General features: G+C 37.7%; 1 protein-coding gene and 1 long non-coding RNA gene across 4 annotated transcripts in view; one reads left to right on the top strand and one right to left on the bottom strand.

Moving 5' to 3' along the window:
• Window positions 1-4,069: 4,069 nt before the first annotated feature.
• Window positions 4,070-26,872, bottom strand: part of BCKDHB (branched chain keto acid dehydrogenase E1 subunit beta) — a 42,333-nt gene continuing 19,530 nt past the window's right edge. For 2 of the 3 annotated variants that reach the window (XM_083497483.1, XM_083497485.1), the window contains exons 9-11: window positions 25,416-25,502; window positions 7,810-7,958; window positions 4,070-5,598 (exon numbers count right to left, since the gene is read on the bottom strand). In XM_083497483.1, the coding sequence (XP_083353609.1) occupies window positions 7,818-7,958; window positions 25,416-25,502 (228 nt within the window). In that variant the 3' untranslated portion in view covers window positions 4,070-5,598; window positions 7,810-7,817. Of the gene's footprint in view, window positions 5,599-7,809; window positions 7,959-20,320; window positions 21,456-25,415; window positions 25,503-26,872 lie in introns of those variants that run through there. The other variant, XM_083497484.1, reaches the window with a different exon arrangement.
• Window positions 10,506-21,138, top strand: LOC310704271. Its single transcript, XR_014524692.1, has 3 exons — window positions 10,506-16,198; window positions 16,563-19,001; window positions 19,323-21,138. It is a non-coding gene; the product is annotated as an uncharacterized lncRNA (long non-coding RNA).

The following is a 26,872-nucleotide window of genomic DNA, read 5'->3' as shown; positions in this document are numbered from 1 at the left end:
TCCCATGAATTAATAAATAGGTTATCTAGCAGGGCTCTGGAAATTTTTTAAGAATAGCATCGTACTGTAAATTGGAGAGGCAGATGGAGGCACAGGGAGATCTTGGATGCTCCCAAACATGGGCTAGCTAAGCATCACAGGGCTTGCAGTTCTTCCAAAAACCTAAGTTCTGCCTGAATTCTTCCTTATTACCTCCCTGCCACTCACACCACCTTCATGGAGTATTCTGGAGAAGTAGGAAGACAAAGCCCATAACCCTCAATGCAAACAGAAGCAGGGATGGCAGCCCCAAGCTTCTAATGAACCAGGGGTTGAACCAGACCTAGAATTTTGCGGAAAGGCTTGGGTCCCCTCATGATTTTGGGATCCTTATGTTATAGGTAAGACTCTGAAACAAACAGACCCTTGAAATATAAAGAGGAAGCCCAGAAATGATGGAATTTGCTGGCAGCAAGACTTCATCCTCAGAGCTCCTTAAGGCATAAAGACAAGTCACCCCACTGGTGCAGAAATTCAAGCCTTCAAAGACTTCCCAGAGAGAAATTATTGATTGGTTCAAGGTTTTTACATCTAGGAATGTGAATCTGCATTTTGCTTTGAAAAATGGGCAAAGATTATGAATCTTTAATCAGTATCCATTGCAATTTCTTTTAAAATTGTATTTGCACATATTATTGAAGAGCCAATTGTACAATCGATGCATATTCAATTAATTATCCAATCACTTTGAGGATTTCTCATTGCCATTTATAGCCAAGTACAATTGATTTTCAACTTCTGACATATCAAATGCAAGTAGTTAATCACATTCACTTCAAAATAAACATGCACCATGATATATTTTATGGCCTGCAGAATTCTATGTCCCCACACCCACCTTTTATTGCTGCAAAATAGTGACTTAAAAAAAAAATATCTGGTTCTTTTTCTTGGGTTTTTATAGTCCCTGGACTTCCTACAAGTAACTTCCACCATAAATGCCCCCCCCCTGACACTTTTCTTCAGTTCACATTGTTTGAGTGAATGGTCCTGAAGTGTAAATTTCTGGCAGGGCTATTATATAGTGATGCTATCAGCAGCCAGACTGGCAGTCTTCAGTGACCTGTCCCAAGTGCTGACACAAGCCTCATGGTAGAACAAGCACCACAGCCAGGAACAGTACTTCAGCACTTAATAATAAAAGCAGCAAGCAGCACCACTTTTGAACAATACAAGCATTGGTGAGCAAATTGTCTGCTGATTTTGGTTTATTGAGGGGAGGGGAAATTGGAACGCAGAAGATAAAAATGAATACACTAGAAGGCAAGGGGATAAATTTGTGGGAGAAGAAGTTAATGAAATTAATGTGGGTGGGGAAATAGATTTAAATATTGACATGGGAAGTTAATGGAATGAAAACTAGATGATACACTAATATTCTCATTAATAACCCAAGGGAGTCCAAGTAAGGGATACAAGAGAAGCAGAAAACACGAAATTTCATCAGTCACTTTTAAAAGGTCTCAGGAAATATCACCATAAAAATCCAAAAACTCCTGCATTAGGCTTAACCCATGAATCCTAAATCACTCACTCAGTGCATCTAAGAGTACATTTAAGGGAGGCTTGGGTAAAGCACAACATGTCTTTGTTATCTTATGTTCACAGATATGGTCCAAATCACATAGCACAGGCAAAAGAAAGACCTAAAACTTCCTCAAATCAGTTATTCATGAGTAGGTGCCAGAATTGTGTCACTTAATATGAACCACTCAGAATACCTATACAAATGCACAAACATAATTATAGCAGTTGTTGACTGAAGTTTTCAGTTTCATGGCAGACTCGTCTGTTGTGCTTTTAAATGTTAGACATTAACAAGGAAATGCAAAACACACATTCTCCAGAGCCCTGATAAAGGAAAAAAAACAAAGTTTTTGCTCCAATTAAGCTTTTAAGTCATCTAGCAAATAATTGAAACTGGTACCTTCTGTAACTTCTGTAATCATAAAAGGCATACAAGAACTAAGTAAGCTTGCATTTATTGATAGCCGTTAAAAGTGAGAAAGTCCATAGAGACTTTTCTAGGGATAGCATAAGAACAAACATGTGTAGAGGTTGGCTGTGATCGCAATCAAGATTCCATAACAGCCATCCAACCATCTTTTGAAACAACCCTGGTTGCATTTTTCTTCTTCACAAACATTCATTCCCCTCTGAATTATAAATCAGATAAATTATGCCAGGCAATCTATAGGCTAAGCAGGGGGCAGGTTTCATGAGCCACCCCCGTTTTTTAGTATTACTGTTTTTAGCATTTAAGTCCCCTTTGCTCTCCATCCTACATCCCAATTCATCACTTAGCTTAAAGGTAGCACCTTTAAAAAATATTTTAAAACTCAAAAGAAATATTCAAGACAGTTCTATTGTGTTGGAGAGACACTACACCACCCACACAGAACAAAGGTTATGTGTGATTCCGTTTTCAAAATTAGCATCAGACCTAAGTATCACACAGGAATGGTGCGACCGTGACAAAAAGAATCAAGTGCTATCTATGCTCATCTAGCAGCATTACAGTAAATCAATGCATGCAATATTTAGCAGCAAGATTAGATTCCTCAGGTGGCTTGTAAAAATCAATAATTCTCTTGGCAAGTTTAGAAGACAGAAGATCTTGATACTTCTCAAAAAAATAAACAGGTGTGTGGGAACAATATCAAATTTTAGCTCAATCATCTCAATAAATGTAATACTTTGTCATACTATCCATATTCATTCACACTAGCACCAAAGGTGCTTCATAGTAGAACAGGTGGGTGTTCTGCAGGAAGATCACGAACAGAAAACCAAAGTGTTGCTGCCTGATAAATAGGGGTAACTGAGATTCAAACCAAGGACAAAACCTGTTGCTTGGATCCTGGCCTTAAGTTTCATTTATCTTTTACAGTTTTGCTTTAAATATCTGATTCCTCCCTCCCTAATTCAGTAGTATTTTAAAAATCCCCTTCAGTTTCAAATGCCACACAACATGAAGAACTGCTATTTAAAAAGAAAAGGACTAACCCTAAACCTTAGGCTCACGGAAAGTTAAACTGGTCTTTGGATCCATGCCATGACTTATAGAAATCATATGGAAACTACAATGGAGGTGGAGATTTACTCAAAATATCTGTTTGTAGCCAAGGCTTTAAGCGACAAAGCCAATAACCTGCTTGTAAGGGAATAACTTGCGCATTCACCAAATGCCAAGAAATTTATTTTGAAATGGAGTATTTCTGACTTTTTTTCTTTGATATGCAGCTTTCCAGTTGCAGACTTGATAAGCTATAAGGAACATGAATATATATGTGTTAGACTTTTCGTTCTTTCTCCTTAAACATTTGTTTCGTAAAATCTGTTTGTACAAATTGTGATGGATTTGTAAACAACATTTTTTCTATTAAAAAAACACACCTGCCAATACACAGAATGAGTTTTGCACACTTGTGGTACTTGACTGTGGTAAAAAGAGAGGCAGTAGTTTTAACAGGTTTTCTTTTTAAAAGAACATGAATTTTGGATGTATTTCGTTGCATCCCACAGCTAGCTTTCATGGAGCGATGAAATCATACAGAGACATCCAGTTGTCTTTTTAAACATGAGCACTTCAGCTTGTTAGAGGATGTACTCATTAATGTTATTCACAAGGCTATTGGGTACTTTAAAGCTTCCATCAAGCAATGGAACTTCTTCTCATTAGCCTTTCCTAAAGATATATACAGGCAGAATGGGAGAAGTATTTGCTCATTTTGAACTCATTATTACTTTATGAACAACTTAGTTCAGACCCTTACAAAAGCAAAAATCAACAGATGTCTCAAGAAACTGCATTTCTATCAGTAACTAAATTTGATTAGGTAAGCAGGCATAGCCAAACCAATTCTAATTTCAGAATAAATATATGCATTCGTACAGTTGCATACTTCTTTCTATGCTGACCTGCATTCAGGAATCAGAATAGATTATTACTTGCAGAAAACTATGCTTTTATCTTTCAAACTGTAGGCCTGTAATACAATTTGTAAATGAAAAAGCACAAACTAGCACAAACAATCTTACATTTTATTTTAAAAGCTAATGTTTAAACATAGTTAACATAAACATTCCTTATGTTAACTTACATAAAAATGTTACCTTTCAAAATGCTTAGAGGTCCAGGGTATCATATGCCCGATACTAATGAAGATACATTTCATTTGTGACTTTTTAACTGAGGATTTCATTGTCATGTGCTGCATTTTGGCAAAAAGCATGTACAATTTTCACATTTACAAGTATCTGTTTTTGTATGGTAAACACTTTTAAAGGCATTTATCCAGGTTGAATAGGTGCACACTGCCATCTAGACAAGGCTGTGAGAGCAGCACAGAAACTGAAGAATTCCAACCATCCATGTTATGAATCTATACCTGTTTTAAAATGCATTAAAAATGTAAAAGGTTATCTTGGTCTACACAATGTGTTAGTAAGTAAATGCAATGCTTTCGGGTGCTGAGATAAACCCATTTAGAAAAATGTACATTTTTCTCTGATACAGTTATTATATTCAAGGTTAACATTTGTGCTTTGCATTCAAAATAAAATCATAATGCAATATCTAACTTTCATACTCAAGTGTAGAAACACCTAATGAGTCTCAGACTCACAGGAGTGTTTCTGTGAAATTACTGGTATTAATTATATATTTTCATAACTCCATGGCAGCAGATGCTTCTTCATCAGTTCTTCCAACCCACATTTTTTAACAAAAGCCTTGAGCAAGTAAACTGATTTGAGAATTATGTTTGTTTTTAATTTTGGATCAAAGAGTAGCTTTTGATTCCAACTTTAGGACACCTGGCTTTTTCAAAGAACTGACAGTTTATGCCACTGATATAATGAGATCTAAAAATAAATAAAAGAAAATGTCCATGTGTAAAACCACTGCCAGTTTTAGTTGAAACACAAATAAGTCTGTTGTGAAATCAAAGTAAAAAGATCTATCTAGTAAGGCACACAAAAAAGCATACCAAATGCTTCCTGATTAGTGGGCTGTATCTAATGATGTGTGGGCAATGGTCCGCTATGAGAATCCCACTTCCCCTCATCTTCCTGCAAAGCTGCGCCAAAGGACCCCCAACCCTCTGGAGATTTTGAGGGTGCACAAGGAGCTAAAGGGGAGAAGAGGAGTAAATTCTACTGCACAAACAGAAGTCTTTTGTACTAGTGGAACAGCAATGTTGGATACAACCCTCCATCTTCATTGTGTGGAACCCAATACATCATTTATAGGGTAAAACATTTTAGAAGTTTTGTCACATTCAGAATGGGGAGCGGGGAAAGAAAATCACAGCCAATGTTTCACGGCAATCACCTGCCCATTCTTGAATGCACAGCTGGCAGAAATGTTGAGCTTTTGATGAATAGCCAAGATGAGTATCCAAATCAATGCATTTGAGAAAATAATCTCACTTAGTTCTCCTCTACAATTTTTGAAAGATCTCAATTTTATGTTAATAGTTCCACCAACAGCAACTGCTTTTTCTTCTTGTTCTTCTCACCTTCGTAGAAGCAGAGAATGTCTAACAGAGGTTGTTTCTGGGGGGCGGAAAGAGAACGTATTACAAACAAGTAGAAAATGTTTATGCAGAATTTCAATATGCACACTTTTAGGCATTGAAGGTTACAATCCTATGCACTTTTTAGAGATTCATGGATGGTAAAGCTATCAATGGCTACTAGTTAATATGTTTGATCCAGCAGAACAGCAACAGGCTGGAATAAGGAGCTGGAGAATGCTGTTGTGCTCATATCCTACTCATAGCCTTCCTATGGGCATCTGGCTCATCAGTGGACTAGATGGGACTTTGGTCTGATCCTGCAGAACTCTTCTTATGTTCATGCATTTCATGCATTTCCTTTCATCATTCCATTTGGAATGTTCCGTTTGTTGAAATATACTCTAATTCAATTTAGACTTTAAAGAAATACATTAAAGAGACCTCTTTCAGAAAGCGTGTATGCGCTTTGGCAGTCAGTCCTTTCTGTTACTTTCATCCCTCTTTTACTTCTCTCTCTCTCTCTCTCTCTCTCTCTCTCTCTCACTCACTCACTCTCTCTCTCTCTCTCTCTCACACACACACACACACTAATGTTGCAATTTTTACTGAATTGTAAGCTTCTTGTCAGATAAATTTAAAAATAATAATTTTGTACGGTGCTAGGCTTGCATGGCCCATTATTAATTGCTACTACTATGGAACACAGCGTGCATGTGGAAATGGCATAAACATAACCCTAGTCTTATAATTCGGTTGCCTTGATTGTTATAGCATGTTTAATGATATTTTTTTCTGGCAAGACATAACATCATCACATAACCTCACTTTAGTGTCCTGTTATGATTGCAAAGGGAAATACTGCGGTTAGAATGCAACTAAAGCACATGATCTAGAAATGTTTGCTTCTATTTACACAGGCAACCTTCATGTATGAAATTTCATGTCTGAAGTGGCCCTGAAGTCTCATATATTCAGTAAGCCCTTGGTCATTTTACTCAATTTGGATATAGAAAAGACAAAGAAAGAGTAATTATTAGCAGCCTCCCACAAGTACTGAATTTCCTGTGTTATGAGCATACTTGTAAAACATTATAAACCCCTTTTTATTTGCACTGGCACTTGGAATGAAAGAAAAAGCTTTTAATGGGAATTGGGGAGGCGGAGAAGTTGCCAGTTTGGTCTGCATATTTTTAAACTTACTTCCCACTCCCCAAAGCTCTAGCAGCAGTAAAGGTCAAACAAATAGGTAATTAAGATAAAAATCACTGCACCAATTAACTAAATAGGAATGTATTATATCAGGCAGTTAAGTACTTAGTACTAACTGAAATGTTAAAGATATCAATCAGATTTTGCAAGTATACAAAACTGTGGCTTGGATCCTAACTAGCCCTCTATGAATGGGAAAGTCTCCTTCCCTTTGCAGAGGGAACCAAGATCCAGCAGAGGTTCCCACAGGAGTAAGAGAGCAGGGCAAGATTTTCGTTAATTTAACCTTCCCACTGCAGTGCTCTGTGCTCTTTCTTATGCCACTTGATAGAGCCCCACAACCCTTCAAATGTATTGCTCTGATTTCCTTTGGAATACATCAATGAGGCTGAAGGGGGGGGTATCTTGTCATCCAGAACCTCCATATACACCACCCAGGCTTGTGCCCTAGGGAGGTTATTTGGGTGCTGCTAATGCAGAGGTTTGTCTTCACCCCAGAAGTCGTCACCTCCATTGTCTCTCGAGACAGACTGATACCAACAACCTTAAAAAATAGCTCTAAAGTGAGCAGTCAGACCATGAAAACTGTAGGACAGTCTGGCTTGCAGTGCTTGTTTTAGTTTTCTCTCTGTGCAGATCCAAACAACCACTTAGTCTTACATCAGGAAAACTACCCCCAAAAAGGTTATTTTTGAAAATAAATTGTTTCTATCCACATCTTATAGCGAAATACGTGTTTTAAGCATTAATGAATGGTTGTCTAATCCCTTGCCAAACTGTAGCAACCCTGAACAAGTAAAAGTATCTGCTACCATGCCACTCAGATTTATATGGTGACTTTGCTCAACGGTAGCACAATCATATATATGTTTAATAAGAATTCATCCTGCAGAATTCAATTATATTTGCTCCCTAGAACACATGTTTGGGATTGCAGGCAAGGGCTTATGTAGTTTTTAAAAAAATCTTAGAATTTTATCTGAACATTTTAAAACTAATTCCAAACTATCTAAATATATCTTCTCCACCCCCCACTTACCTGCATGATCAATAATTAATCATTTTCCGAAGTGCATCATAGCATTTCCATTTGTCTGGGATATAGAATGGCTCAAATATGTGAGGAAATGGAGTGTCATAACCACACACTCTTGAAATAGGCGCTTCTAGGTTCAAGAAACACTCCTCCTGTTAATGAAAAGATAGAAGAAAGTGAATAATGCCAATAGCTTTAAAGGATATTCTTGACATTTTAACACTCATTAAACTATGCTTGGATGAGAGTCTTGGAATTTAAAGAACACAATTAAGGGTCGTCCTGATCCTCTAGGAATTCCATTATCCCAAGGTGACAGCTTAGGTGACAGGTCACAAGCCAGTAATGTTCTGGAGAAGGCAGGTTCAGGACCCTGGACAGTTCTGAAAGTACTAGCCCAGAGTTTTTGGCAAGAGTTCAGGACTATAACTCTTGATCTTGCACCAAGAAAAGAGGCAAGTTAACTCAGTACCAGTACCAGCATGAAGAAACTGCAAGACTTTTATAGCCAGGCCATGAGAGTCCTTCTCAAAGCTCAACTCCCCTCAAGGATTCATGTTACTGAAAAAGACTCATGTGATTTCCCCCTGCACACATGGCTGGATCATTTAAATGTTTCCCAGATACACAACAACTTCTCAGTGATTAACAGGTGTGAAAATGTCTAAGGGACACTCAGGTATATAGCAGTCTAAAAACCAGCTATTATCAGTCAATGGAAGAGATTTGGCCTTCCCACTTTCTCCTTTCACTTCCAATTTATGTACCAGAAGAGCAGAATAATCTCTGTGCCTTGAAAAACAGTAGAAAGCAAGACATCGTTTTCGTCAACCCCACTGGCAATACTTGTTTGCATCTCCCAGCTGTCACTACTGAATATCAGCTATGTTTTAAAACTCTCAAGTTAAAAAGGAATATTTGGTTTTTTAAATCCAAAAGGAAACAAGGCCAAGGCAAGGAAGAAGTCTCTTGCCCAAAATAAATTTACTGTCTCAGTGATGTCTTAAACTTCAATGTTCTGTTCAGGGAAGAACCAATAGGACACAGACAAAAGAAAGAAAAAGTTAAAAAAAGAAATGAAAATGTTAGGTTTTATAGGTCAACACCAGCACTTTGAATCTAATAGTTAAAAAAAACTTATCAAAATTCATCAGTTACCATTGACATGTTTAGTATTAGCTTTAAATGTGTCAGCTATTCAAACCCATGCTGCTCCCATTATCTAAGAAACCGTAAGTCCTCAAGATTTTATGGAGGAATGAACAAAATAGGTAAAAAAAAATTATACATTACATTATTTAAGTAAATAATTCAAATACATGAATAAACTAAACTGCTAGCTGAGCTTTCTTCCTGGCCAATAAGCTTTCCATTTTCCACTTACAAGAAGATTTTCACACATAAATGCTTTCAAAAAAAGCAATTGCCATATGCATTCTGAGGTGGAAGAGTCCCATGAGATGACCATGTTACTAAGTGAACATTTGAATGAGCTGGGATTGGGGATACAGTTGATTACAACTGACTGAAAAATAATCGCAAAGCATTTTATTGCCTGGAAGTAATAAAACTAGAAACACAAACATCTAGCTGTGAACAACATTGTTCAATGTACTGGGTGTAGCAGTCAAGTTCTCTAAGTAGCATAATACACAACAAGCATATTAAAGAAGAAAATGGCCAATGAAAACCAAACTCACAAAGATCTCTTCTTTGTATCTTTTCTTTAGCACGGTGTATCTAAATCCCAAGCCGTTAAATCCCTAACACCAAATTTCCCCTTTTTCATTGCTATAGCACCAGGGCCAGTTCTAGAGTTGAGGAGGGCCTTCCTATGATAATGTCCCTCAGGCAGACTTCTCTGGCAGTAGCAACTATGAGGCTGGAAACCATGACTTAAAATTTTCCATGCTGTACTGTAGGTGCCTGCTGTGAGGGGCACAAGCATGTATCCACACCAGTAGGCGTAGCCAAGGTGCTAGGGCCCCAGCAGTTGCTTAAAGGTGCCAGGTGCTGATATTGGGTCTACACTTAGGATGTCATATCAGCAGGTCTCTTTGGTGAACTCTCTTGTATGGTATGCTCTTGGGGGTTGTTTACACAAAAGATTTATTCTATCAGCACATCACTTAAAGCATGGGTAGGCAAACTAAGGCCCAGGGGCCGCATCCAGCCCAATCGCCTTCTAAATACGGCTTGCGGACAGTACAGGAATCAGCGTGTTTTTACATGAGTAGAATGTGTCCTTTTATTTAAAATGCATCTCTGGGTTATTTGTGGGGCATAGGAATTCGTTCATTTATTTATTTTTTCAAAATATAGTGCAGTCCCCCACAAGGTCTGAGGGACAGTGGCCTGGCCCCCTGCTGAAAACGTTTGCTGACCCCTGACTTAAAGTAATACTGGGGAAATGGAAGTACCATGGTACATGGGTTTGTAAACTGCACTATTTCTTTGGTGTGGGTTGCACCATATACTCCGATCCCTTTGAGGGTCAGCACAGTTGACTTGTAAGGATCAGCACATCATATTTCCAACCTTCATGTGAAACATGGCCTTATGATAAATCACACAAGGTGAGCACTTCCATTGAACTTTATACAGAAGAGATCTTTCCTTTTCCTTTTCCTTTTCCTTTTCCTTTTCCTTTTCCTTTTCCTTTTCCTCTTCCCCTTCCCCTTCCCCTTCCCCTTCCTTCCTTCCTTCCTTCCTTCCTTCTTCTCTTTCTTTCTTTCTTTCTTTCTCTTTCTTTCTTGCATTTCCACGTTGGGTTTTTTCTTAATCTATTTAAATTATTGCCATCTCCGCTTAGCAGTAATCCAACTACTCTACAGATGACTTCTGGGTTACAGTTTTCCTAGATATTTTTACCAACACTTTTTTCCTTTCATATAAAAAAAGAGCTTCTAACATTATGTGCTGTGTTGTATATTTTCTTTAACTAATTACTTTCACCCTGTAGACAATAAATCTATTCAATAAGAGTTTTTGGAGGAGAGTGGAAATGCTTGTTTTAGCTTTTCATTTTCTTGTACTGTGAAATCCTCAATGTGAAACCCTCGGTAAAGCCGCAGTTCTGCTGACAAAGTGAAATGAAATTAGAAAGAAAATTGCTACTTGTAATTTTAAATGTTATGATGAAAACAGAATGTATTAAAATCTGAAGTATTAATATTTGCTGATAGAATGCAGCACTGCCATATGTTAACACTCTGAGCCAGTTCTTTCCAATCTAACTTAGGATCCAATGCTTCAGGATTTGTTCTGCTAATGATGTTTTTAAATTGAGACTCCATACTAACAATGACAGTTGGATCACTGATGAAGATTAGTAGCTAATAGCATAATCCTAACTATGTCTACATAGAATCAAGTCCCAGCAAAATTAATGGGGTTATCCCCAGGTAAATGGGATTAAGGATTGCTATCTAAGAAATTGAGCTGTGATCCAGAAAATCCCAAAGATCCTGGAAATATTGCTTCTACCATAAGATCACTGGGTAGCCTCATGCAACTTACCATCACTTAGGCAACCTCAAGCGACATGTTATTAACTGCAACAAAGCTGGTTGCTCCCTCCTACATCCTATCCTCCTACATCCTATAACACATATCTTCCTGTTGCCATTTCCTCAATAATTTAGAACACCTGCATGTCAGACTACTGCTGTTGAAACACAGGAGTTTGGGAGGACAGGTACATTATTTAAATTAATTTTGGGATGCATTTTAATTGATTGTTTGCTTTTATGTATATTGTATTATTTATATGATGTTAGCCGCTCTGAGCCCAACTCCGGCCGGGCAGGGCAGGGTACAAATAAAAATTTATTATTATTATAATTTATCATGGAGGGAAAAGACTTCCACTGTATTAGCTGATGATTTGCGAGTGCCACTCAGCCACCTGTTTTAAATACGCGTAAGAAAAAAGGCAGTGCTATTTTTCTAGAAAAAGAGGTGCCACAACTCACTAAGAACGCCTGCCTTTTCCTCGTATAATGGCAATGGCGCCCACCTGAGAGATGCCAGAATTGAGTTCTGATGAGTTGCGGCTGAAAAGAAATCCCCAAGAAAAAGTATCCCAAACTATTAATTTCTCATGCTCTATGTGTGTTGATAATCTATTCAATATGAAAAATCTTAGGATGAAGAGATCATATTTAATCCTGACAGTTTACAAACATGTTATAAGAGAACAACCAATTTAATACCACCCTACAGACAGTGGCATAAAGATTTTATCTACGTTGAAATGCATTTTAAAACCAAGTGTGTTTGTAGCGAGATCTATCTTTTTACACAAGCAGACTTACGGCATTCAAACACACACATTTCTTAAATGAAATCTGATACTAGCCTTTTTTAAACAATACACCATTCAGTGCTAGCCACCCAAGGGGCCTTCCAGGAATTAATTGCAGAAACTTGGGCTTGTAGATAGCTCCTTTGTGTGACAATACTGAACAGTAAAAGTTTGGCTGTGTTTGGATGAGTGGCCAATCTTCAAATACTTTAGGATTCATACATTTCAGCTTTCCAATAAAAGCATGGAACTTTCAAATTATTTTCTTTTTTTAAGATCACCATCTGAGTTGTCCTTGGATTCTCATACACACAAGCTGTTTCTTGTATTCCTTTTGGATTGTACTGATGCTATACTTCAGCTGTCCTGCTGCAATAAATTATAAAATTTCCGACTTGAATTAAGGTGATTATTTAAAGTAAAACTAAAAGTTCAAAAAGATTAACTTTCAGGTACATCTGAATGCCTGCAGTAACATTTTAAAACAGATCTCACTGAAGTTACTTGTACGCATTTCTTTGATCTATTGTTTAACTTTTCTTTACATTTGTGTAAAATGCACTACATATAATGAAGGATATATTTCTGAAAGCTTGAATCTTTATATATTTCATACCAAATTGTATTTATTTATAAAATATAGCTGTACTTTTAAATGATATGGCAAGTAGAAATGGAAAAAACGAAGCTACTTTGGGAGTTATTTAAATCTGTCTTTGTTTTTCTTTGTTTTAATTATTATTTTTCCTGGGGAATCCTGTATTCTTACTATAAACATTTATTCATGAAAACCAGATTTTTGTTCCTATTATTAGCCTCAATGCTTCATCAAATTTTCAATCTCTGAAAACAAGAGCTTCTAATGTCAATGTCAATGTCATGATTGTTTAGCAAGTTACTTTCCATTCAAACACATCTGTTCTACAATGCAGGAAAATATAACTGTTAAGCTTTGATCATTTTTTTATTATTTTTTGGTTTCAGATATAGAAGAAAATTATTGTTAAGAAAATAAGTGATCACTCTATCAACTCAGTAGGCGCTATTTATACCAATAGTATATATGTTACATGGGATTTGATTTCAAGATGTCTAACACGTTACACATGATTATTTAAAATGTAAAAGCTTTTAAATTCTAAAAGAAATTGTGGTATGATTTTATAGTATTGAACATGTGAAAATAGTTAGCTACGTGCACAATAAATTAAGTTTTGCATATCCCACCAAATGAAATGCCGATGTACCCTTAGCTATTATACTATTTTAGAAGAATGCAATGAACAGGGACCTCTAGCAACGAGGAAAACCTGTTAGCGCTGAGTTGCAGTTTTGTTCAGCGCTGAAATCTGGGTTCTCTTTTTCTTTAATTTATGACAAAAAATAAAATCCCAGGCTGGAATCTGCTGCCCCGTTATATACATTTCATTACAGTTAAAATCAATCTGACTAAACACACGGAGGTGAACATCTGAATTCAGTCTCAAATAGCCGACTTCTGGAGCAAAATGCTTTTTGAAACGCTTAAACAAAGCTTTAGGTACGGTTTCCAAACCTTTGGAAATTAAGTGGATATTTAGGTCAAAAGCAAATACATTGGCAAGTACAGTCAGTTCCTGACAGCTTCTAAGTGATCTGAACCTTTTGCTCAAATATTTTAAAGATATGCAGCAACATATGCATTTATTTAGTTTTGACCACTTTTCTACAGGAAGGATACAATCACTGCAGATGTTTCAGAAAGCAACAAGAGAAAGGAAGACTGAACTCGCTAACAGAAAACGTTTTATTGGGGAGGAAATTGATAGTGAAATTATTCAAATTGTTATACAACTATAAATTGTTGTTCTATTGGCACCCACAATCCTAAATTTATGACAGCGCAGTAAATCAGTAAGCAATGTCATATTAATGTGGCATGATCTAGATCAAAGTGGCCTACTTAGGAACTAAACATTTCAGAGCCAAAACCCTGTCATATATAAGACCTAGAAATTCCTGTCCGCCAAAAGGTTTCAGTATGAAACAAAGTACAAAAATAACACTTGCGCAGCTGAAACATCTCTTTAAAACATACCTGAATATTAGCACAGAGGTGATCGTAAAAAAAATGTTTACTTAACTTGATTTATATTGCCTCTAATAAGTTTTCTATACCAAGCACACAGAACATTCTTCTCTGCTTCACTGAACTTGTTTAATATTACCCTAAAGTATATATCTCAGTTTGAGTGGTGCTAGAGCCCTGTATTGGCAGACCTGAGCATTAACATAACATGTTTAGGACTGACCAAGACCTGACAGGTTGGATTCAGACTTAGTCATGCTGAGATGAGAGCACAGTGAATCTAACTCAGTGTTCTGATTTTCAAAAGGCTTTACAATTCTGAAATGTGATCAACTCTTCATGCACAATCCATGTTGAAGTGAAGAGGATGTGAAACAGCATTAGAAAATCAAATAAAACAATTCATTAACGCTGTGCGCAGCGATACTGACACAAGGATGCGATCATCTAATATTCACTACTAGATTGAAACTGATTGCAAGTAATGTAGGAAGTACTTAAAAACTAACAGTTTAAGAATACATTTTTAGGAAGAGTCAAAGTGCTGCAAAAAGCAAACAAATCTAATTAAATCAACTAACATTTTTAAAGAAAAGTTGCATACCTACTTCAGCAAACTATAAAATTCATCATTCAAGATTAAATAGAAACTGTCAGGCAAAACCACAATCTTGAGGACTAAGGAAAAAACTATTCATGTTAAAACCCTAGCTATGTAGGAATTGTTGCACATGTGTCTTAAATAAACCTTGTTAAAAGCTTGAAATAAACTATGTTAGAAGGTCAGGGGCCTTTATTTGTAAAAGAACAAATTAAGCAGTTTTACTCTTATTGTACATAATATTTACTTTAATCTACTATTCTCACAAAATGTAGTTTAATCTCTGTCCCTGTAATGTAGACTCTGACACGATAAATATTTTCATTAAATATTTCCTTTAGCTCACTGCAAGTTAACCTAAATATTGCTACTTTGTCCTTAACACTGGCTATAGGTTTTATACTCCAAAAGTGTAACATATAGAGTATCTAAATGCTTGGTATATGCATGCACACAAGCAAAACTGGTGTTGTTTGTCTCAGCCAGTTCAGTTCAACACACAGCACATTTTTAATCTCATAAGTGTATCTAAATATGCAATTATTTAGGAGACATTCAATTCCTAAGAGAAAGATGTGTATACAAACAAAAAACAACAGGGAATAGTTAATTAATTAAGGTGCCTATTGGTGACAAATTTGCTTGCTGATAAGTACATCAACAAGCTTCCTGTAGCATCAGGCTAATCCAAATATATCATTTTGAGTTTGCTGTCTACATGTGGGAATCATGCTACATGGAAATCTCTCGTGTATGAATTTGGCTTAGAATCCTGCAACGCAGCAGGTTGGAATAGATTATTGTTGGGATCCCTTCCAGCTCTGCAGTTCTATGAATCTACAGAGATTTCTCTTAGTGATTCCCCCTTTATCAAAACGGGGAAATTTATTTAAGTAGTAATGGAGAATTTTGTTCTTAATCTGAACTGACTTTTGACACCTAGAGCAAAGCTGGAACGTAAGCTTTCAATATTTTTTATTTTATTCTGATTATTACTTTAATTTCCCCACACATTCATTGAAAGTATGTTATCCCACAATCCCTCAGGGTACAGCAAACTAACAATTCAAATAAAGTCAGCAGGAAAATCATTCCCGAGCCTTATAAATCCAGTGAGTTTGACACAGACCTGTTGTACAACAAAACTCATACCAAGTGGATATTTTCAAGGTAGAAGGATAGAGAGTTCAATTCCCCCTCCCCATTACAGCCCCTCTTACCACCTCTCATACAGGTCTAGAGATTCCCCAACTCTATAAAACACATTTTCAGATGCATGATAACTCCATGTTTATAATGTGTTAAGAAATTATTTGTGCATTTTTAAATGCTTTGTATGTGGTCTCTCACTTTCTATCATCTACACACCTTTGGAAAATCTGCACATTCCACAATTTTCCTTTTTCAATAGACCTAGGTAAAGGTAAAGGTACCCCTGCCCGTACGGGCCAGTCTTGACTCTAGGGTTGTGCGCTCATCTCACTCACCAGCGCTGTCTGCAGACACTTCCGGGTCACGTGGCCAGCGTGACGAAGCTGCTCTGGCGAACCGGCACCAGAGCAGCACACGGGAACGCCGTTTACCTTCCCGCCAGTAAGCGGTCCCTATTTATCTACTTGCACCCGGGGGTGCTTTCGAACTGCTAGGTTGGCAGGCACTGGGACCGAGCGACAGGAGCACACCCCGCCGCGGGGATTTGAACCGCCGACCTTTCGATCAGCAAGTCCTAGGCACTGGGGCTTTTACCCACAGCGCCACCCGCGTCCCTTTAATAGACCTAGCTCACATAAATTAGATTTAAGAACATTTATCACAATTTTCTTCAGTCTATGAAAAAACTCTTATCTGCTATAATGTCCTAGGAAATAATATTGTAGCTGAGAAATTTATCTTGTGCTGTTTTAGACCAACATCATAGCACTGTATCATTTCAGGTGTACAAACTGAAGTATTCAGGTCCAGATTTATCTTCAATTTCCTCACTGCATTCTAAATAAGTTTAGAATTGTTTATACTTGAAAACAGAAGTCTGAAATACTTTTCTTTTCCTATGATAAACTAGCCTTTCTGCATTCATTTGCCAGGAATTCCAAGTGTATAGCACCTGGACAAATGCAGCCTGTCAAACCTTAATCAATGCTAATTTTATTACCACTGAAATTACCATTGCTGCTCAAACTTTCTCCTCTTCCAGTACAAAAAGCTAAACAAAAGCTGTAATTAATTTAAGTACCCATAAAACTACTCACAGAATTATGCATTGCTATATAAAGTAAATAAACCATTAGGTAGCAAGTATTACCAGCAGCAGATATGATTATTTCACAATTCACTTATCACTGTGGTTGTTGACCAAGTTGTATGAGGAGGTAAGGACGTGGTTTCTGAAAACAAAACTGCAGCCTAATGATGAAGACATATTTGCTATTTGATATTGACAGAAGCATCTCAGAAACACTTTATCAGAACACTTGAGCAAAGCATTGACCTGGTTCACACACCACGCTAAGCCAACCCCTGGCTTAGTACAAACAAGCAACCATGCAAACTCTCAAATAAGTGTTTGTGATCATGGTGTCGCCCCTTGCCAGCTTGTGGTTACAACTCATGGTTTGTTAGGAGAGAGTTAAACCACAGCCCTAGTTTAGATGGCACACTAAGCCAAACCATAGCTTAGCTCAGCACAGCAGAATGACCAGAGGAAGAGCAAAGTAGCTGCAACTTCCTTTCTGGGAAGCTGTATGTTTCCTCGTTCACACTAAGCTAGTGCTGCAAACCAGGCTACTGCTTGTCACTTGACCTCTGACCTCAAAGAACTTGTATTGCTTGTCCACACTGGATGAGGATGCCTCGTCTCTCTGAGAATATTCAATAATATTAAACCAGCTCATGGAATACACTGAGGTGAACTTGCAAAAAACAGCCAAGTTTAAATCTGTGTTACCGGCAGTGCTTGTGTGTCACTTTAAACCATGGTTAAGTTTAACTTTGGTTTAATGGTGAACACAAAGTGAATGGTGAACAGAGCAATAGTTGTGGCCACTTCATTCGTCCCCGATTCCTGAAGCTGCCACACTGTCATAGATTTGGACTTAATGCTAAGCCAGTCTGGCTTCATGGCTTGTTTTCCCCAAATAAATCATGAGCTATAGCTGTAAGGTTTGGTCTTTGCTTAAAGGTAAAGGTAAAGGTACCCCTGCCCGTACGGGCCAGTCGTGTCTGACTCTAGGGCTGTGCGCCCATCTCACTTAAGAGGCCGGGGGCCAGCGCTGTCTGGAGACACTTCCGGGTCATGTGGCCAGCGTGACAAGCTGCATCTGGCGAGCCAGCGCAGCACACGGAAACACCGTTTACGTTCCCGCTAGTAAGCGGTCCCTATTTATCTACTTGCACCCGGGGGTGCTTTCGAACTGCTAGGTTGGCAGGCGCTGGGACCGAGCAACGGGAGAGCACCCCGCCACAGGGATTCGAACCGCTGACCTGGCGATTGGCAAGTCCTAGGCGCTGAGGTATTACCCACAGCGCCACCCGCGTCTTTGCTTACCACACAACAAATCATGAGCCTAGGTTTGGATATAACACTAAGCCTAGGTCCCAAACTGCCCAGTAGGGGAGAAACAATGCAACTGTGATTATCACCTTACGCATGCCACATATTCACTGTTAAACTTAAACATTAAGCTTAACTATGGTTAGTGACATGCAAACCAGACCATTGGTTGATGGTGCTACTATTGTTGTAATGCAAGGGTAGTCAATGTGGTGTTCTTCAGCTGTTGTTGGACTACAACTCCTATAAGCCTGAGGCAATATGATCAATGGTCAGGGACTATGGGAGCTGCAGTCTAGCAACAACTCTAGAGTGTCATATAGGCTAACCCTGCTATAACGTGTTATTACATAGTATCACTTTAAAAAAATGGAATAGCTCCTATTAATGTCTTCAGAGTTATCTAAAGCTTCCTAATAATTCAGTGTTATGTTTTGCATATGGTACAGTCTATGTTTCCAGGTACTTACAAATTGTGTGTGTGTGTGTGTGTGTGTGGATTGATGCTCTAGGTGATTAATTGAAGAGAAAGATCATTATTCGCATTTGGTCATTCCCCCTGGTGAGCAAATGAAATAAATCTTTGTCAATGAAATGCATCTTTTCTGTGAACTGCAAATTACTGAAATTATACCAAGTAACACTTCCACACTCTAGGATGCCCTTAAAGGTAAAGGTAAAGGTACCCCTGCCCGTACGGGCCAGTCTTGCCAGACTCTAGGGTTGTGCGCTCATCTCACTCTAGAGGCCGGGAGCCAGTGCTGTCCGCAGACACTTCCGGGTCACGTGGCCAGTGTGACAAGCTGCATCTGGCGAGCCAGCGCAGCACACGGAACACCATTTACCTTCCCGCTGGTAAGCGGTCCCTATTTATCTACTTGCACCCGGAGGTGCTTTTGAACTGCTAGGTTGGCAGGCGCTGGGACCGAACGACGGGAGCGCACCCCGCCGCGGGGATTCGAACCGCCAACCATGCGATGCCCTTACATAGTTATAAAAATTAATAAAAGCATTAACTACTTTCATATTGTGCAAGTGTGTGTTTGAAACATTAAAATTTGGCAACTACTTTGGAATAAAGACTTTCCTGTAAGCCAACCCTTTCTAAAATTAATCCTCCATCAACTTTTATTCTGGTAAGATAAATGCAGTGATTTATTTTCAACCTCACAAAAAAGACTGCAGTCTATTTCTACATATATGTTTAATGTCTGGAAGGTATACACTTAAATATAGTATTTTTTGGATCTTTTTGCCCTCTAAAGGAACTCTTTGAGAGGAACAGTGAACAGCATTTGCTGTTTTGGTAGAATCTGTCATCAATGAATTTGCCAAAACTGGGAAAGAAGTCCATATAGCATTACTATGCAGCATTTATGTGTAGGTAAGAATGCCCTACTCAGAAGCTATCTATGAATGGATTCTCCACAAAACAACTGGCATATTGTAAACTGAGAGCTCTCGTTTTTCTTTATAGGATGAGTATATAGTATGAGGTGATACCTTTTAAAACTGGCAGATTTAACAGTAACTCCTACAATTTCATATTTAAAGCCATTTCTGTGGGTTTTTATTTACAATGCCAAACAAAATAAAATGCTTTCAAGCCTTAATTTTTGGAACTGGGACATGTTGAATGTGCAAGACTTTAGGCATTTTATTGAACATTTTCACAGCTATGTCCTGTCACATTCAATCTGTATTAAATAAAAGTCATACATGTAACCAGTCAGAAGCCAAGTAAGTGATTAAAAAGAACACTAGAACTGAACTACAGATTATTGATGCAATGCACTGTACTTTATAAAATCTTTTCTAACTAAATAGGACGTGAATGTATACTAAAGAATCCATATGTCTCTCTGATCCCAAATTATCATTCAGTTTATAAACTTGTTGAAAATGCTGATGCATCCAAACTTTAATGTATCTTTGGAACAAAAAAGGAAACTACACCAGTTCATAAAACATAAGTTGCATAGTCTGATATGCTTTTTCAATGAAGTTCCTTTTATTGGTTAAATTCTAACAAAATATAATATTGAAAAAATCTTTCTAAGTTTCATGAAAATTCTACAAAAACTTTCCAAAGGTTCACTTTGTGCATGAGAATCCCTCATTATTTAAGAGTTATCCTGGTCCTTTTCCCATTATGCTTTGAATTAATGGTATTTCAAGCAAGCATGTTATAATTTATCTAGGTTAAATTTAAGTTTAGGTCCGTATTTCCAACCATATTGGTTTGAATTACAAATATATTTTTGCAGCTGCAACTATATACTAAATAACAAGTATAACCCAAAACACATTTTAGGAGAGTGAACATTAACAGTTGAACAGAGGCATGTGCTAAACCCACTAAAGGAAAGAAACTCATTAAAACAAAAGTTCCATATTTATTCCAGTTCTGCTTTGGCAGGCATATATTGAGTTATAAATCACAGTCAGTAAATATAAATGTACCACTATGACAATCATTTTGCCTCAAGCAGATAAATATCTACGGCGAACTGAACATCCCAAAATGGAAATAAATTTTCAGTAAAAATGGCCCACATTTCACAAGTTACACTCTATTGATCTATTCAATAGCCAATAACAATCTGTATCCCAATACTAATGGTAGAAGAGGGGTGGGTGGGTGGTTCACATCATTATGCAGACTTTATGCTAACATGACACACAAAAACCCTCATGTGGCTCCACAAAGACTGTCTTACTCCATGCATAATCAAAACATAGAAAGTAAATCTCAGGAAAGGTAGCTGTCAGAATTTTATTTTTTTAAAATAGATGCATCTTGCCACGCTAACTGTAGTTCGACACAAGGGAATTTTGACAAAATGCTTTTCTTAACGAAACGCCTTTTTGTAGTCATCTGAATCAGAGCCCATGTTATCAATGCTTTCTTTTTATATAGCTCAATTCTTCTTGCTTATCATCATCCCCCAGGCCACCCTTTTCACCTTTCTTCCTTTTCTTTTCCATTTGGCTTCCATTACGCAGGCCTCTTTTATTGCTTTACAGTTCATTAATTTTGTCCAACAACCCAAGGACACTATCTTATACTGTGATCTATGGAACTGTGACAATCTTTTAGAAGTTGTGATTATTGCCAGCTGAACTGCAGAAGATTAAAGAGCAAAACAGAAAATTAGCTGTATGGCAAATCCCGAGTATCTGGCCCTGCTTTACAGAATGAGATTTTAGGAAATTTAATGTGTTTCAAGCGGCTCCAGGTCTGCTGAGTAGCAGAGCTCAATCCATTGACTCTGCTGTGGCAGGCCAGCTCCATCGGGCCTCTTTCCCCTCATGTCTCATCTAGAGGCAGTCATTTCATCAGGCACCTCCAGCCTCTGAAGTATGGTAGCCTTGGCATACGCCAGGAAAATTCCTAGCATGTCCTGGCCTTTAGGTGTAAAAATGGAATCTGATGAAATTTTGCCAAATTGATAAAATGACAGGGAAAACCTGGGTGTATGGCAATGCGCTGGAAAAAGCAGCAGAAAAAGGTCAAAAAGCTTAAAATGACTATTTTAGGGAAAGGTTTCCACCAAAAAGCCCAACAATTTTGGGGTCTAAACAAAAAGCTCAACAACTTTTTTTGAAATATGGCAACCCTACAGTATGCAAGAAGCTGGTCAATATACGAGCAGGTGTCTATAATTTGGTGCCTGGGTTTTGAGTTTTATTTTCATCTTCCCTCCTTGTCCCTTTTCCTCTGTATGTTATTTGTTTGTTTCAATCTAAGCCTGCAGCTAGGGAGGGTCTTGTTCTGATTTCATGTAAGCCGCTCTGGGAGCCTTTTTGGTTGAAGAATGTGGTACAAATGCTCTATATATATAATACTAAATAAAAGGAGCTGGGAACCTCTGATGATTAGCAATAACTATCTCCTTATCATGCTAGCATAAAACAGATCTCCAACTCTGTGACAGGTAGATACCACCAACAGCCACTCTTTTAGAAACACTTTTTGGGTGAGAGGTTATCAAACGCTTTCATAATTTGTTAAAAGCAACATCATGATCAGCAAAGTCTTGATATAAAATATTATGCCCAGGCAACATCCTTCCACCCCCAGTAAACTTTGTGCTACATGAAGTCTTACTGCCAATACACCAGGAAAGATAACCAGGAAAGCAGGAAGTATGTCTCATTACTAATTGCATTCCACTAGTTCAGACATTATTTTTCACCATGTGAGTGTATAAAAGGAAAGACTAGGGCTGTTCACATAGACAAAAAAGACACAATGTGGATTAGCTCTTAGCTTTTGCATTTGAAGCTCTAACAGCTTACGGATGTTTCTGTGATGCAACATACCAGATAATTGTGCAAACAAATTGTTTCCCTGCATCCACTTAGATAAAGCTTTGGATCGGGAAAGCAAACTTTTTAAAAATGTTTATTTCTACTTTTGTTGCAACCTGTGTAGTGACAGAAGGCTCATTATCTAAAAGCCACACTTTCCAGGCAATACCCACATGAATTGACTCTGGTGGGCAAGAAAAGTAAAAGGTAGGCTCAATAGTTTTTCACAAATCATACTATTGGTCCCTGCTGGAAATTCCTGGAGCTCAATTCACTATACACAGAACTTATGGCTCTCAAAATTAAAGATGAGCATCAGTGTGGCAGGTGTAATTCATCTCTGTTCCATTTTCATTTTAACAGAACAAAGTCTATTTAAATAAAACTACATTTATAGTTCCAGGAATAAGTCACCACTAGCAGGCAATCCATACACCATCTTCATTAAACTCTAGGATATGCATTAAAAGATTTTAAATCTTCCTTCAGGATTACATCAATGCAAAAGATAAGTTTGATACCTCAGGCTTCAATCTATACCTACTTTTCTAGGAGCAAGCTCTGCTGAAATCAGCATGACTTAAAGTTAACATGCCCGGGATTGCAATGTGACTCTCTCTTTTATTTAAGATCTATGCCGACACCATGCTGTTGTGTGTGTACACTGCCATAAGATGCAAAATTATTAATAGTAATGATTATTATTTGACTTACATATATTAAAAACAGAGGAAAAATTAAAAGGCAGAACTAAAGTATCTCGCCTACTGAGGGAGACATCAGATAAATTAAAAAACAAAGGTCTGGTTCCTAAAAGTAAGAAATGATGATGCCAGGATTGCCTCCCTGAAGAAAGAGTTTCATAAGCAGGGAGCCACCACTGTAAAGGTATGCTGACACCCTCTGAACCTCCCTCAGAGGCGGCACAGGATGAAGGGCCTTGGATGATGAGCGCAAGTTTTGGGTTGGTTCATGTGGGGAGAGACAGTCTTGAGTTATTAGGATCCTGAACAGCATAGGTCAAAACCAGCACTTTGAATTAAGACTGAAAACCAACTGGTGGCCAGTGCAGTTATGCCAGAATTGGGTTTATATTATCAGACCACCTTGCACCAGTCAACAATCTGGCCGCTGAATTCAGGACCAGCTGTAGTTTCTGAACAACCTTCAAAGGCACCCAGCCACATGTGTTAATGCATTGCAGTAATTTAGCCTAGAGTTGCCAGAGTGTAGACAACAGAAGTTAGGCTGTTCCTGTCCAGACAGGGGTGCAAATTATAGAAGGAAGTCTGTGGAATCAAGGACACTTGAGCCTCAAGCGACAGTAACAGATCCAGAAGTACCCCCCAAGTGATGCATGCTAATACTCTTATGGTAACCTGCATATTGTTATTCAGCTTCTTCTAGCCACACAGTTAGGATGAATGATATGAAAATAGAATTTTTCTACTGCAATTGGACTCCCTTTATTTAAGTTTTATTACTTCCATGTGCAAAAGTAAAAGCCAACTCCAATCCTGAGATTTTTGGCATTCCTACTATGCATTTCATCCAGCAAAATATTGATGGGGGGGTGTTGGATTTTTGCTTTCTTTTCATGATACAGATGTGTCAAACACTTTAAAAAATACATTCACTGTGAAGTGAATATGTGTTAGAAATTAATAATAAAGCTGAATATTTTGTGTGCCTAAACGAACGTTCTCCTACAATATATTTCATAAATCACATGACAGAAAATCTGATTTTACATATGGAATTTATGAAAAATGACAATGACAACAAAGGAAGGGGGGAAAGGCTTTTATATCCAATTATAAAGCTTTTGCCCACTTTTGCAGTTGTTATTTTTTAATAAAATGCATATATAAAAATTACTGAAAGGAGGGGATGAATAAAGTAATAGAAAGTAGAAATTCAAGGGCATTAAACTCTGTACCAAATGAAAATGGCTATGTAAACAATGGGTTTCCAGTTTATATGAAAAGAATCATGAAACCAATATTTTCAAAACAAGCTGTCATAAATTGCTCTGTTTAAATAATATACTCTATTTTCAAAGATGAACAAAATCAGAATTTTTCAGGATAGGCAAGTTTTATCTTGAGTTTTGAAAAGGATAAACTTAAGTAATAACTTAATAATCACCACTGTAAAATAAAATCAGCTGTGAAAAACACAGTGTGTGGCACAGTCTTTCTTCTGCTTTCTGAAACTTCTAAACTTCCCTGTATACCCATAACAAGTCAAGACTCAAGAGAACCCCATTTTCACACATCAGTGCCCATTTCTTCCAAATGTTTAGCTGTACTATACATGACAGTTCTAGAGATTTACTAGTCACCACTTAGTTGTAAGTGTACCTATGTTACTGTTTCGCTACAACCACTACAAAATTAATCCTCAAGCAAAATTCCATAAAAATTTGTCTTTGATAAAGACAAAGGAAAACTAGAGGACTCAAGGAGATACATGGGCACTACAGAAGACACAAATGAAGTAAAGGAGAAAACACAAGCCTGAAAGCCAACAAAGAAGCATAGTACTGAGATGCAACCACAACGAGACTGATGGCTTGGAACACTGAGATTTCCCTGTTTGTACAACAATTCTCCCTTCAACCACAAGGCAGCACTCAACTCCCAAAATGATGGAAAATTAACATGCACAAGAGAACTGTAACATCTTAATTATATTTTTGAGTATGTCATTCTTAACACTATAAATATCCTTCTAGAAAATAATCTTCTGGTACTTAAAAACAGATTACCTGAACTGTTGAACTAATTTCTGACGCAAAACCTCCTGTAATAGGGGCTTCATGGCTAATCAGCAACCGTCCAGTCTTTGCCACTGACTGCAAAGATAAAATAATTTAAAACAATGATCTTTCAGATGCATAGTATAAATAGAACATGCAATTTAATGTTTTAATAAGCATACTTGCAGAAATATTCCTAAAAGCTAAATTGTTGCTCTAAAATATCCAAAGTTTATCCAGCAACAGTTAAAATTCTATAAGAAATGTAACAACAGTAATTGCTACAAGAATTTAATGCAATACAGAGTGAAAAACCCTGCAGATTCATCCATGCAATGGATCAGTCTTAATTTTCTATTAACACCAGTAAATCAATGAACAAGTTAAAAGTTCCAAATTACTTTTTTAAAAGACTGCAGTTATCACAGTTACGAGTGTCCAACATTTTACTAGTTCAGAAGCAAATGATCTCTTTGCAGCCAAGAACTGACATTCTTGTTGCCTTATTCGTTCGTGATTAAGGAACATGACAGCAGCAGGTATAGGGCTGGGATTTCCTCAGAAAGCCACAAAGGTTTTCACAGAAACTCCACAGATTTTGCTGGGTTTATCAAACTACCATAAAAGCTGTATCTATTAACTGCATGCTGTGTTCCAGCTCAGTGATAGAATGATAGAATTGTCGAGTTGGAAGGGACCCTGATGTTCATTTTGCGCAGCCCCCTGTGATGCAGGAATCTCAACAAAAGCATCCACGACAGATGGCCATCGAACCTCTGCTTAAAAACCTCCAATGAAGGAGAGTCCACAACCTCCCAAGGCAGACCGTTTCAATGGCAAACATTGGCTTTTACTGTCATTAGACAAAAAGACAGTCAGGAAAACCAAAGGTTCCTGGATTCCTTTCCATTTGCTAAAAGCTACAGAGGAAGCTACAAGATAAATCTACCCTGTATCAAGAATTAGTTAGGGAGGAGGGGATGTATGGCACAGCTATACATAAACTGAAAGGACTGTCTCCAAATACAAAGCACTGACGTGATATCATTAGTTTAAATGCAAGCCAAAATTCTTTAGATGCTGAATACAAAAAGATAACCCTTAACAGTCCTACATTCAAACCCAAGTGATTTCTAGAGAATTGCTTGGCTCTATGAGGGCCATTCATCAAGACAATATGCCCTGCATTAACAGTTCAATCCTATTAATTCAGTGGGGCTTACTGCCTGGAAACTTGGTATAGATTGCAGCATGATACCTAATGTGAGACATACACATTAATTCTGCTGTGCACACATGGCAGAAATCTACTGCTTTCTGGCACTTCCTATCACATATATCAGCCTTCCATCACCCCCAATCATTGGCTATATTACCTAGATTGATGGGAGTTGTAGTCCAATCCAATCCAAATAACTTTATTGTACTAGCCATTGGCCAGGACAAATCTGAATCAAAAATAAATA

This window comes from Podarcis liolepis, assembly GCF_965112155.1.
Source record: "Podarcis liolepis genome assembly, chromosome: 3".
Classification (NCBI taxonomy): domain Eukaryota; kingdom Metazoa; phylum Chordata; class Lepidosauria; order Squamata; family Lacertidae; genus Podarcis; species Podarcis liolepis.
The sequence above is the reverse complement of the archived record's forward strand: the minus strand, read 5'-3'. Positions and strand labels throughout refer to the sequence as shown.